This window comes from Sceloporus occidentalis, unplaced genomic scaffold, assembly GCF_023333645.1.
Source record: "Sceloporus occidentalis isolate IW3139 unplaced genomic scaffold, rSceOcc1.0.p SCAF_6, whole genome shotgun sequence".
Classification (NCBI taxonomy): Eukaryota; Metazoa; Chordata; class Lepidosauria; order Squamata; family Phrynosomatidae; genus Sceloporus; species Sceloporus occidentalis.
Window position 1 is genome coordinate 66,508,784 of NW_028316986.1, and position 14,215 is coordinate 66,522,998.

General features: G+C 38.9%; 1 protein-coding gene across 1 annotated transcript in view; it reads left to right on the forward strand.

The window, feature by feature from the left end:
• Nucleotides 1–14,215, forward strand: part of PCNX2 (pecanex 2) — a 143,776-nt gene that overhangs the window by 107,681 nt on the left and 21,880 nt on the right. Inside the window, exons 26-28 of the mRNA XM_089529911.1 lie at nt 6,294–6,547; nt 8,854–9,087; nt 10,495–10,598. Of these exons, the coding sequence (XP_089386037.1) occupies nt 6,294–6,547; nt 8,854–9,087; nt 10,495–10,598 (592 nt within the window). The remainder of the gene's footprint in view (nt 1–6,293; nt 6,548–8,853; nt 9,088–10,494; nt 10,599–14,215) is intronic.

Below are 14,215 nucleotides of genomic sequence, written 5' to 3' on the forward strand. Positions count from 1 at the left end.
ATATCAAATCGCTTATTAATAATAATTTGCAGTTAATAAAAAAGTGAATAGTCTCACAATGATTAAAAATCTGAATTTTTAAAAACAATAATTTAAAGTCTAATAAATTTATGATATGTAAACATGCAGAATTTCTAGAATTCATGTTCACACATCACAGATAATCATTTAGTCTTTAAATTATTGTAAAATATAAATCAGATTTTTAATTATCTAGTCCCATCTGGAATCTAGACCTTTATGCCTAAAAGGCTGATGGTGAAGTTTAGCTTCAGATTTTCAGTATTCTTCAGAATATGTTCATCATATCGCTGAATGTTTATTCAGTGGTTAGGAAGAAGTGTCAGAATTCCCTGTAAATGGTGACTTCTTTACTGTTAATGAGGAATAATGAAGGGTGGTCCTCAAAAGCCTACAGAAATGCCTCAGTCAGTTTAGACTATGGCTCCCAACTCTGAGTCTTTCCAAGTTCCAAAAAATATCCAAAATGTTTAAGATGCTTCTGACTACATCTTTTTAAGAGAAATGGTTCTGTAGAATTTTACTATTTAGGAGAAAGGTTAGAATTAAAAAATACGCTTTTAAAAGCACATAAAAGCACTATTTAACTGCCACTGTTCACTACTACTGGGTTTGCTTTCTGTGTATATTTTCTTCCTGAGGCATTTCAGCAGAAGAAAAGCTAGATACAGTGAAGCAAGGGAATATAACAAGATGCTTCCAATTCTCCGCTTGGTGGAAGAGAAGTTTGAGGGTAGGAACAGTCAAGTTTAATTGGTTAGAAAGAAAACAGCATGAAGCTCAGTGGTTTCACTTCAAAGAGATTCAGAAAAATATCTTCTGGTGTTGATGCACACAACACATGCTGAGTTGGTCCCTAAAGTATGACTCTGAATTTGAATAAAAAAAACAACTGCAGATTTTGCCTGGTCAATTAGCCTGCTAGACTATACCTCAAGTGAGTGGGCATATCACCAAATAAAATTATCCTGGGAAGCAGCAGCAGCAACAGCAACCATAAAAACAGAAAGAATATAGCGCCATCGCTGTACATGATAATTTTCAAGTCAAAGTATCCTAATCAGTTCACTGCCCTCAGGCTTATAATCTAATTAAGACATGACACAAAAGGAAAAATGGATGCTAGTGTGAAGGTGATTTAGGGGCTGTACAGATGGGCAGCATGCAGCCGCCCCTTTACTGGCTGGATCGGGGCCGCGGCCACCTCACACCACGGCTCTGATTCCTTTTTGCGCCCACCAAGGGTTGCCATAGCTGCAGCGGCACAGCTTTATGACACCCCTTTGTCATGATGGCTCACGCCGTGTAGACCAGTTTGCATCAAAATGGTACCCTTGGGGTGGGGCTAGGGTGTCCAGCATGCAGACACTGTGCCCTAACTCCACCCACAGGGCGGCACAAAGTGCCAATCTGTACAGGGCCTAAGTCTAGCAGAAACTGCTTCTTCTCTCCCTCTGAGGCCACAGCAATGGCAGTTGTGATGGAAGGAAGGCCTTTCAGCTGCTGCTGGGCTTAGGCATGATGAAGATATGCCTGTGTATTCTTCTTTTTGTCCAAGGCCAGGACAGTGGCAGATATATAAAAATTAGGAGACAATAGATGAAGGGAAGGAAGTATTTTATTTTTCACCATAGACAGAATAGGCCTTTAGAGTCTGTGAGTTTAGCATTAAGTTTAAATTTCAACCCACATCCCAGAAACCAATCAAAACAATTTAAAAGGGTGCAGTCATGAAAGATAGCATCACAATTTCACAGAGCAAAACCAATCATGCATTATTATTTTATTTTATTTTTACATTTTGTTCTTCTGATTATATTTGTTCCTTCTGTTTTATTTTTGCCTATGCTTTTACAGTGGTCCCTCCACATTAGCTAGGGTTAGGGGTGAAGGGCCCCCATGAATGTGGGAAAACTGCAAATAAAAAAACCGCTATTCTTTTTACCTCAGAGAACATCTCTCTAGGAATCTACAGGTCCTCCAGTGCAACTCTGTCGTCAACATCTGCCAGAGGTTGATCATAGAATCATGCTGGAAGACCCACAAATGCCTAGAGAAGTGTTTTCTGTAGGAATCTCTAGGTTCTCCAGCACAACTCAATGGTCAATTTCTAGCAGAGTTGTGCTGGAGGATCAGACTAGAGATTTCTAGAGAGAACATATTAATCAAAACTGCAAATAATCTAATCTGCAAAAGCCGAAACTGCAAATGTGGAGGGCCAACTGTACTTTGCAGTACAACAAAGTTGTTGTTGTTAATTGCCCCCAAGTCCACCCTGACTCATGGCAACCCTGTGAATGAGACATCTCCAAGACCCCTGTCCTCACCCACTCTGCTCATGTCCTGCAGGCTCAGGGCCATGGTCTTCTTGATTGAGTCTATCCATCCGTCATGTGGTCTGTCTCTCTTTCTGCTGCCCTCCACTTTTCCTTGCATTATTGCCTTTTCTAGTGAGCCCTACATTCTCATGATATGCCTGAAGTATGACAGCCTCAGCTGTCAGTTCATCTTCCAGGGAGAGTTCAGGCTTCATCTGCTCTAGGGCTCACTTGTTTGTCATTTTGGCCATCCATGGTATCCTCAGCACTCTTCTCCAGCACCACAGCACCACTGTAGTGTGGGGTAGAGCACTACAAATAAGACTACTGCTCCGATAAATAAAAAATTCTTTCTGTCCCTATATTGAGGATTATTTTATTTTTTTGTCATGGTGGAAGAATTTTTGATAGGGGAAAAATGCTCTCATTTTCCTTCTCCCACAAGCTTCAGCCCTGAAAATGCTCTCATTTTCCTTGTCCCACAAGCTTCAACCCTGAAAATGCTCTCATTTTGCCTCTCCCACAAGCTTCAACTGATGTGCACACTATTCTAATGTGCAGCTGAACACAATTTGTTCAGTATGAAAATCAAATGTGCAGGAGAAAAAGGGTTGGTTTTTCTTACAGCTGGCAATATGGTCATTAAAAAAAATTAATGAGGAAAAGATAAACAAGATTTAAATAACTAGTATTGCTATATTTCAGCCTTCATAACCTCACATTAACAATATGTTACTCTACAATATAATGGTATATTATTGGGATCAACTTCTTGACTGCTCCATCTGGAGCCAAAGAGGATACATGCATGAAGATATGACTAGCTGTTTTGGATCCAACTGTGTTATACAGGCATTGGCCTGTTACAGACTGCCAAAATAAAGCTGCTTCAGGTCTCTTTGGAGGTATGCTATTTAAATGATGCATGGGTCCTAAGAGTCCGGAGGTCGTGCCAAAGCCACGATCCAGTCCTAAGCACCAGAGTGCAGCTTTGGTCCATCTTCCAGATTCTTAGGGTGCATGCATCATTTAAACAGCATACCTCCAAAGAGACCCGAAACAGCTTTATTTTGGCAGTCTGTAACAGGCCACTGTTAATTGCATTTAAAGTGTCCCTTGTTCAGCTTCAGACACTTCTTTTGCCTCTGTGCATGTCAACAGCTGATTGTCCTTTTGACCTGAGTCCAACTCATTATTAGAAATAGCACTATTCATCCTCCTTCTCTGTTTTTCTCTGGTAACTGGTTGAGTGCCTTTCAATCTGGGAGTCTTATCTTCTAACACTATTTCTTGTTTCATGTCTTGTCATAGAGGTTTCAAGGTAAAAAGCATTCAGGATTGGTTTATTATTCCCTTCAAATTATTTAAGGTGCCACTGTTGTTGTCTCTGAGACATCGTATGCTTGTGTCATCCCTTACACATGTGCGCTCATGCGCGCACACACCTGCTGATGCTTAGTCGCTGCTTGGCTCATTTAGTCTGGCTCTTCAGCAAAAGTCTGTCTGACATGGGAGACCTTACCAGTAGCAATGCTACTTTCAGTATGGTGTCTTACCTCACAGGAGCACCCAATTCCACCACCATAGAAAGATAGAGCCGAGGTGGACTTTTGAGGGGAAAATCTGTTTTCAAAGAATCAGTTAGAAAGTGCAGCACCCAGCACTACTTCTTCTTGCCTGTGTTTATCTCCAAGGTTCTGGCCACTACCCATTTTACTCCAGTCATTTTTGTATATCCACAGAGCAGAAGACACTGGTGCCTAAGTGTTACCTGTAAGTTTCCAAAAGGAGCAACCACAAATACACAAAGCACCCAGATAGGTGGAAAGTTCAACCAGAAAGAGTAGCATCTGCCACAGCTGTCTTATTAGTAATTTTCCCTGCATTTGAGCCCACATTTCAGCTGTTTCACAAGCAGATTTTTAGCTCTGGCCACAGAGTTGTTGTTGTTGTTGTTTTTAATATTTATAGGCAACTAAAGTTTCAGTGGAAGTACCAGTGAGATATCATATAAATATATATAAGAGCACTGTGTCTAGGTAGCTATGATGGGATACTTGTACTGTACCACTCTTTCCATTCTTTTTTATTCATCCTTCAATAATGTAATACTGTTAGTTGCTAAGTATTTTCTAGGTTTTGTGACCAATGTCACTAATATAATATTCACTCCATGTTGGAATGTTTCCAAAATATATCGGGGAATGAAGTACAGCACTGCCCCAGACATGTTCACTCCATACTGGAAAAGTAAGCTACTGTAGCATCAATGGGATTGCCAATGGGATTTTCTGTTTCTACTGGTTTGCCTCCTGTGCAAAATGCTTTACAAATGTGGTCAGTTTATATTCTGTTTTAGGAACCAGCATGATAGTTGGGGAATAAGAGAATTTAACTTGAAAGGCATACATTTTGCAAAAAAATATTTTGGCAGAGGCAATTTTTCCATCACCCAAATCTTTTGAAAGAATAGATCCTGTGCTCATTTCCTTTTGCCAAAATGAACATTTTTCAAAACATTGCTGGAGAGACTGTCCCATTACTATTTCAGCTTTTCTTTATTTCTAGGACATCTTTCCCCATCTCCCTTCAGTCTTATCCCTATCTCTATGCCATCTTTTACCTATTCTTCTGCAATCTTTTCCTTTATCCACCTTAGAGACAAGCCTCAGTTGTGTATCTTTTTTCCTCCATGGGTCTCCCTTAACAGCATTCTTTCAGCTGTCACGGTCCAACTCTAATCAGGCTTGCTTTTCTCTTCACAGGGGTTATTTTAAAAAGCTCAAGATAAAACTGTTTTATCCTGGAGTATAAACATTAGGCAGCAAAAAGATCTGTGACTACTGAAAGTGGGAGTGAACATTGCATGTCATGTATGTTTTAGAACTGAGACTAAGATGGATTTCTAGCTCCATATAGATGGGCCATCTGTTTCAGGCTAGTTCTGCTTCCTTTTTTGGCATTTCTAGCAAACTGATGCAGTAAAAAGAACTGTCTGTTCCAGGGCTAGGAAACCTGTAGCTCTTAGACATTATTGAACACTAGTTCTAAACAGCCTGACCAAGCATGAAGTAAAATGCAAGAAGCCGTTCACTAACATAGAATCATAGAATCGTAGAGTTGGAAGAGACCACAAGGGCCATCCAGTCCAACTCCCTGCCATGCACCCCATGTTGGAATGTTATAGAGTGTGGAAGGTTCCTTACTTACTATTTAATGACAGTCCCATGTATATGCACATGAACTTTTGTGCATACAAAAACCACTGCCTCATTATCATTCTGTTCAGCTCTGAGGAAATTTCTACATGTGCAGTGAAACAGAATATGAATTTTTCCCCTGATGCAAAAGAAATAAGCCAGCCTGAGAATGTTCAGTTTTCTTTGTACACAGTGAATTCTGATCATACTTACTGGAACATGGTATATGTAATCAAAATGGCAGCAATAGTATAAGGGTTGTCTTTGAAATTTAAAATTCATTTGATTACACAGATTTTGCCTAGCTGTATTATACAATTACCATGCTTCATCTAGAGCCACTTTTGGCTTTTGTGTACATACATAACTTGGATGGGGAAGTCGAGGCCACCTATTTTGGGTTTATATTTATACAAAAGGCCAAGATTTTGACACACACTAAACTGTGTCCATATCTTTCCACATTAAAGTAAAGGATCTGAATTGTAATTATTTTTCTGTCTGAAGCACTGAGTTGCACATGCTCTGTTTTATAAGGAGAAATAAAATGTCTGTACGTTACCACTTTCTGTTAAGCACACATTAATTGACACATTTTATTCACTGCTGTAGTGCTCCTGGTCTCTTTTTAAATTGCAATTGTTTAAATTGCAATTTAATCAACAATAACTGATGAACACCATCTCTGCATTCTTTGACTAATTGTCTCTGTGTTTATGCTTTTAAAACTAAAACAAAAAACAAACCTACCAAGGGACATACTGCCAGCAAAGAGAGGTGGAGGCTATTACAGAAGGGGATGAAGATGATGAAGGCTGCTGCTGCTGCAAGCCAGGACATGTACCTCACTTACTGTCATGCAATGCAGCTTTTAACCTCCGATGGCTGACCTGGGAAATAATGCGGACTCAGTATATCCTGGAAGGCTATAGCATTATTGACAACAACGCTGCAACAATGCTCCAAGTCTTTGATCTGCGAAGAATACTCATCAGATATTACATAAAGGTAAAACATTATTTGTCTTCTCTAGGAAGGATATCTAACAAGTGTTTGATGCACTGGCTGTTGTGTTAGTTTGACATCATGAATCTCCATGTTTTTACAACAATATGTTTGCACTAGGCAGGTCAGGTGAAATGAGAACCTGTTATAGATAGGAGAATGGTATGCTTATTATTTTCTGAATCTGTGCACCCATCTTGCCTCTCCCATATCATGTGACATTGTGATAATGATGCATGAATACAGTTCCCACAAAGAGATTCCATATTACCCAGTGAGTGAATGGCCAGACATGATCAGATGTTGTCACAGACTTAACTTTAACAGCACCTGGGTATCAACATCACAAAGCGTTCAGAGAAACACAAGAAAAAGCTGTCAGATTAGCTCACTTTTCTGTCAGGGAATAGCATGCTGACTAACTTCTACTAGCAGCCATTTACAGTGGAATCAGGCAGCCAATCCAATTTATAAAAACTCAAAATAGTAGCTTTTACTTATCATCCTTAATGAAGTACTCATGTCCTCCACCCCACTTGATTTGTAATTAATTTTTTGATAATATTTATCAGCTGGAGACACTGATTAGTAAAGATGGACATCCCTCTGTGGGGAAATAGATTTCTTGTTATGAAATCATTCATTTCAGTGTTTGCAGAGTATACGTGTTTTTTGTACCTGCTTATCAACAGTACAGAACTGACTAAATGGGAGGTTTTGGCTAAAAGTAAAGATGATTGAAAAACATCTTACAGACTTTTATGTGGCAATGATGTGGCAATCCCAGGACTCCTCAAGTGCAACATGTTGCTGCCGGGGCAGTTGCAAGATTGGCAGTTATGTGGTGTCACAATCTCCTCCTCTCCCCCTATCCCCCTTTGCTATTTCCAAGCAGCCTGATTTGCTTGTAAACTTTTAAAAATTTTCTTTTAAAAAAAAACTTAACAGAACTGTGGGATTGTATTTAAAAAGTAAAAAAAAGAAAATGAAATGAAATGAAATGAAATGAAAGCCATGCTGCATAGGTCATAGGGCATACAGCAGGGAGGTGGGGTTAAGGGGGAGTCAGGAAGAGTGTGATGGCGGCAGCAGTCCAAGACACACAATTGCGAAGATGTGTAATAATGTCTACTCATGAAACTCATATGTTTGCAGTTTCATTGATTTGCAGCAAGAACAGGGCTCATATGATAAAGTCCAAAGCTGGAGAACTGTTCCTTTGCGTCTTCCTAGATCAGTGTAGGTTTGCTCTTTACTGCCCTCTTTTTTTTATACTGAACTCTAAGAATACATTTGTACACAACCTGTGTTTAAAATCATTTAGGGAGGCTGGAATACAGTGAAGCAAAGGAGAAGGAGAATTAGAGGTTAAACACTTACTCCATTAGAAATCAGGCATGTGTATTCTTTTACAGAACATATACAGCCAGGTGAATATATTACAATAGCAGAATAAATGTGTGCCTTCAAAATATTTAATTTTGCATTATCACATGCTTGAGGATTTTACATTTATCTTTTAAACAATGCTTAGCAGTTGGCTTTCTAAATTGGTTTTTTTTGTACTTGCCACTCGGTTGACAGCCAAGTTGGGAGGGAGAATGATTTCTCTACATAAAAGGAATTTTTGCTCTCCTCTAATAAAGTGGGTCAATTCCTGTAGCCGTTCTGCATATATTTGGAATAATTTCCTGCCTGCTTACTGCAGGTTATTTATTCCCCAAGTGCTTTCACATTTGCTTTTCAATTTCTTCTTTAAAAATATATTTTAAAAAGGCAAAAATCTCCTGTCTTTGAATGCATTTTTAAAAATCTGTTGTTTCGGCAAGGCTCTTCTCAGAAGGCTCTGTGTGCTTATCACTTTCTCCACACTCAAAAATTAAAACTCACTCCTTGTTTTTCTTCCATCTCTCTGTCTTACTGCTTTCCATTGAATAGGGCCCCTTTACCCACATTTAATTGTTAATTTGAATTTGCAGTTGGGCGGGTGGCACTTATGAATCTTAAACAGGCTTAGTAACAGTACTGTTTCTATGATGTCCTTCATACTTCCTAATTTTACTGTTCCTTCTTCTGTTCATTTGTTTCCCACGGTTAAAAAACATTCTGGCCACTCCTATTGCTTGTGGTCCAGCAAAATCTCAAGGACAAAGAGGAGTGGAGCGGGAATATCATGCCAAAGAATTTCTTTTGTTCACTGTTGATGACTTTTCTCTCAACTTTGCAGCAATTACTTTTGTAATAACTTGTTAAGTAACAACTTTGTGTTCTTAAAACAAGGATTAACATCTTTTACTTTTCATCAATAGAGCATTATATACTTTACTGCGAGTTCACCCAAAATCCTATACTGGCTAAGAGATGAGTCACTCCAAAAGACGTTGCAGCCTTTCTCCAAATGGCATTATATAGAGCGTGACCTTGCAATGTTCAATATAAATATTGATGATGATTACGTTCCCTGCCTTCAAGGAATTACCAGAGCAAGCTTCTGCAGTGTTTACTTGGACTGGATTCAGTTCTGTGCTGCAAAACGAATGGAGGTATAAATATGTCTCTCTATAGTTGCTAAGTAGTTCCTGAATTCTTTCTTGAATTCATGTTGGGACAAAAATATACAGAACAATACCAAGAATGCTTATTCCAAATCAAAATGAGAAAGGTGGACAGGCTGAAGCCAAAGTTATCCTCCTGCTGCAAAGGGATCTTGTAGCACCTTTGAGACTAACTATAAGCTTTCATAGATATGAGTCTACTTCCTCAGATGCATGGTTTGGATTGGAGGAAGTAGACTCAAGTTCACAGAAAGACTTGAAAAATTAGGAAACAATGGTTTCTGACACACTACACACATTATAACGCTAACTAAACACTCAGCCTCAGGGGGACTCTGTTGACCAGTTTGTCACATCTTTTTTTTTTTTTTTTGGCTACATCCCAATACTCATTTATATGGTTATCTACTAACCTTGGATTTAGGCAACATCCTTGCCTTATCCACCAATGACCATTGTTAAAACTGAACTTGTCACCTCATCTCCACACCCACAAAGTTTTGCATTCCTATGGACATTCTCACAAACAGACTGATATATAGCTCTGTCATTGGGCTTTCCACTCCATCACATGCATCTGAGGAAATAGGCTCAACTATGAAAGCTCATGCTACCAACTATTTTTCAGTTAGGGGCTCTACAGACCGCCCCTAAGGAGTGGCAGGATGCCACCCCTTTCCTGGCCGGATCAGGGATACGGCAGCCTCGCGCCACAGCCCTGATCCGGCCTTTGGAGGGCACAAAAAAGGGCTGCAAAAAACAGCTCCTTTTTACGCCCTCCAAAGGGCGCCATAGCCACAGTGGTGCGGCTGTATGACACCCCTTCGGCACTGTGTCATCTGGATGCAGTGCCAGAGGTATGTCATGATGCCGTAAGCCATCTGAAGCAGTGTGTGGCATCATGTTACCCTGGGGGCAGAGTCAGGGTGTGCATCATCAGGACACTGCATCCCAGGCCAGTCTGTATAGGACTTTAGTCTCAAAGGTGCTGCAAGATCCCTTTTTCATTCCAACACTTTGTGGTCTGTTAGAAATGGGGGAAGGAAGATCAAGCTGGTTACATATCAATAGAAAAAAATATTGGGGAAGAAGGAGTCACAGTATAAATCTAGTTCATAGGCTACTGGGTCCACCCTACAGTAGACCAACCTAATTGATATAGGAATAGTAACAAAATGTTAGTGCAATTTGTGCTATCTTTTCAGAAGTAAGAACATGTTTTGATTGAAAGAGTGAATTAATGACACTGACAATAGTATTTTAAGGAATTAAAGGGCGACAGCTTAAAATAAAAACAAATACATTTTTTAAAATATTTTATCATAATAAAATAAATTGTATTCAACTATGTGAACTATTGTTTAGGACTAATTCAAACCCTGAAATATTTTGCAGTGTATAGAATGTGATGAAGATTCTCCTTTAGTCACTCTTTCCTTTGCCTTGTGCATTTTGGGTAGAAGAGCCCTAGGAACAGCATCACACAATATGGCTATCAGGTAATTTTATATCACCATTGTAATCAATATGTCAGTGAATAAACAAATTGCTCATGGCTTGGAAAAAGTGTTCATTTATCTGAAACTGGCTTGCTTTCTCCTTTTTATTGTGATGTAGAAGAGTTAGTACAAGAAGAAACCACTGTGGGTGAAAGATGATTAGGTGGTGGCACAACCAAACGTGTGTTTGTTTCATTCCCTTATTAGCATCTTTTTAACCTTGTGAGCTATATATAATTCAAAAGAAGTGTTTGCCAACCAAATATGACTGGCAACACTTTCTGAACTAACACTGAAAAGAGGGGGGGGGGAAGAGGAGGGGTACAGAAAGATAACACTAAAAGTTAACATGCCTTGGTGCTTGGAGGAGTTACATTCTTGGGGGTGGAGGCTAAAGCAACTACCTCTGTTTATTCTAAAGTCAATGCTGTTAAAGCAACAAATCAGCCACTTACCACAGAGAGCCATTTGTTATAATTCTTTCTGTTTAAATTTTATATTTGTATTTCCTGCAAGTTCAAATGTTTACATTTGCCATAAAGAAGAATTACCCAGAGAACTAGGAGGAGGGGGAGGGGGGGGGAGAGAAAAGAAAAGACTGAAACTTGGATGTGAACTCTTGTTGGTGGTCCTGAACTTGGGGTACTTTTGAGATTAACAGTTGTTCTGATTAACCCAATGTGAAGGAGTCTAGCTGCACAAAAAATTGCCTTTCAGAGAAATGATCTGATCTGCTTTAATCTTTAATCAGAGACTGAGCTTGCTCTACATACCTTTTACCAGTTGTAGTTGCTGATAAAGTAAGAGTCCCGAACTCATTTTATCTGCGAAGGCCATGAATTTTAAGAATTTAATATGTTGTAAATTTGTAGAGAATTTTTAGTATTTTATGAATAAGATCTATTTTTGAAATTTAACATTTTACTATTATTCTTTAAATTGAGCATAGGCATTAAGGTGCACAATGTAGGTGGACTAAACAGTTGTGTTTGTTTTTTTACTTAGGTCCAAAACATACTGCAGAAACAATCCAGTTTGAGACCATTTTAACTGGCTGTGCTCAGTGCTAGGGAATTGTAGTACCAGAGCAGACTAACAGAGAAGGCTAAATGTCTCACAAAACTACAGTTCCCAGAATTCCCTAGCATTGATCCAGGGCAGTTAAAGCTGCCTCAATCTGGATTATTTTGCAGTGTGTTTTGGATCATACTGTCACTGCCTCAATATGACTTTATTTGGGCCCATCATAGAAAAGCCTAAACTCAAAATACACTACTCATCTTAGGCCCTGTACAGACTGGCACCTTGTGCCGGCCAGGGGGCAGAGTCAGGGCGTCGCATCCAGATGATGCACACCCTTGATGAAGCCACCAGAGCGCCATGACACTGCGTGCCACTCCAAATGGTGTGTGGTGTCATGACGCCCTTCTGGTGCTGTGTCCAGATGGTGTGCGGCATCATGATGCCCCCCTCTGGACTGCATCCAGATAAAGCATTGCAAAAGGGATACCATATAGCCATGCCTCCACAACTATGGTGCCCTTTGGAGGAGGCAAAAAGGAGCTGCTTTTTCCAGCTCCTTTTTGCACCCTCCAGAGGGTGCCATAGCTGTGGCAAGAGGTTACTGCGGCCCTGATCTGGCTAGGAAAGGGGAGGCTCCATGCCGCCCCTTGGGGCAGTTTGTACAGCCCCTTAGTCCAGAAATCAATATTAGAATAATATGATTTAACAAATGATGAAAAGGAACATGAAGTGAGCAGTGACTGGATCAAAGGATCATAGACCTCCAACATATAGTCATACCTCCTTAAAGAGTTGGTGTGTAATAGCTGTAGTAAAAGTAGTAGAGGTAGAGGTAGAGGTAGAAAACTTATTCCTTTAAAGAAAATGCCTCAGGTTGGTCCTTTGACCCAAGTCTGGTTGAAGCAAATCTCTCTTCATCTGGGCAAATCCAGTTCTTTTTGTATAAAGAAACAGTAAATGCATTTATGGAAAATATTATTAAAGCAGACTCAGCAGCAACAGAGCATAAAATCTGCGCACTATACAACTTTTTACAAGATCAATGTTTTTTTGTTGGAGCAAACAGCCCATTTTTCCTCTATAGAATGGGCGTGTTGCAAAAGGATGTTTCTGGCCTGAAAGCTATTACTGGAACATTAGTTGGATTGTCTGAAGTTGGGATTTTTACTATAGCATCTCAGACAAGTTTTTCTGTCACAGAAAAGGAGGACAGTGCTAGACTGGAAGATCATCAAGATAGAGATAAGCCAGAAACAATAAAGTTATCACAAATTCAGTAACCAAGCAAGGAATAATGAAGAGAAATGATTTTGAAGCAGTATGGAAAATATTTGTACAAAAGGTTTTAGTAAAAGAGGAAGGTGTTTTACCTCCAAAGGAAGAGTTACAATTTTGGAGGATCAAGTAATATGAAGACATTAGACTCTGGTGATGGGGAGCACTTGGGGAAAGTAGAAAAACAATGAATTAGTGATAAATTAATAATATTATACCTTTGTGGAATTATGAATAGAATATGATGAAAAGAAGACAGTAAGAACAATGAAGATATTAATAATAATTTCATGTGGTTTTTTAATTACTGGTTTAGTTAATATGAAATGGTTTAATATGAATAAGATTTAGATAAGATAGTAAAGAATGGATAATAAATAAATATTATTAAAGAAAGAAAGAAAGAAAGAAAGAAAGAAAGAAAGAAAGAAAGAAGCCCTATAGAATATGGCTGGTTTAATGCAAAGTATAAGGCAGCCAAAAGATACCGGGGGGAAGGGGGGAGAAATCCCACAAAAATCCATCCAAAATAGAAGAAAAAATAATAACTATATTTAGGCTGAATTATAAAATATAAGAAAGCTGAATAAATAAAATCTTAGTGGCATGAATTGGACCTTTCAGTAACAGAAAGAACAGAAGGAACACAGATTCTGGGAATTTGTTACCCAAGACCTAAAGGAGCAAGATTCACATTTGAAGCCTCACTCACTTGTCTCCATATGGATCAAATAATTCTCCAGCATTTTTTTTCAGATAATCTAGCCATATGATGGATAAAGATTCCTCTAATCTTCCTGAGTGTCAACCAAATTACTGGCAATAAGATAAAGTCTCTAATTGCATCTTTGAAATCTAAGAAAGCTCCTGGAGAAGATATGTTTCCTCCAGAACTCTTTAAAGCACATGTTGACTGGAGGAACTCCATTCTTGCTGGCCTGTTTACCATATTAAATGGTACTGGACAAATGTCTCATGAATGGAAAATGAGTATTATGTTTCCTCTTTACAAGAAAGAAGACAGGAATAATCCGCAAAATTATCAGACAATTAGCTTGCTTGACATCACTTCAAAGCTATATGCTGAATACTTCAAAAGCTAACAGTCTAGCTGCAAGAAAATCAAATTATATATTAAGAACAAACAGGATGCAGGGGTGGATATAGCACTTTAGATCAATCTTTTACATTAAGTCACATTGTAAGGAAATATACTAGGGAAAATAAGAAACATATTTATGCTGAGCTCATTGATTCTAACAATAGAAATAGACTATAAGGAAATTTACAGAGTTCTGACATTGACTGCAGACTTTTAA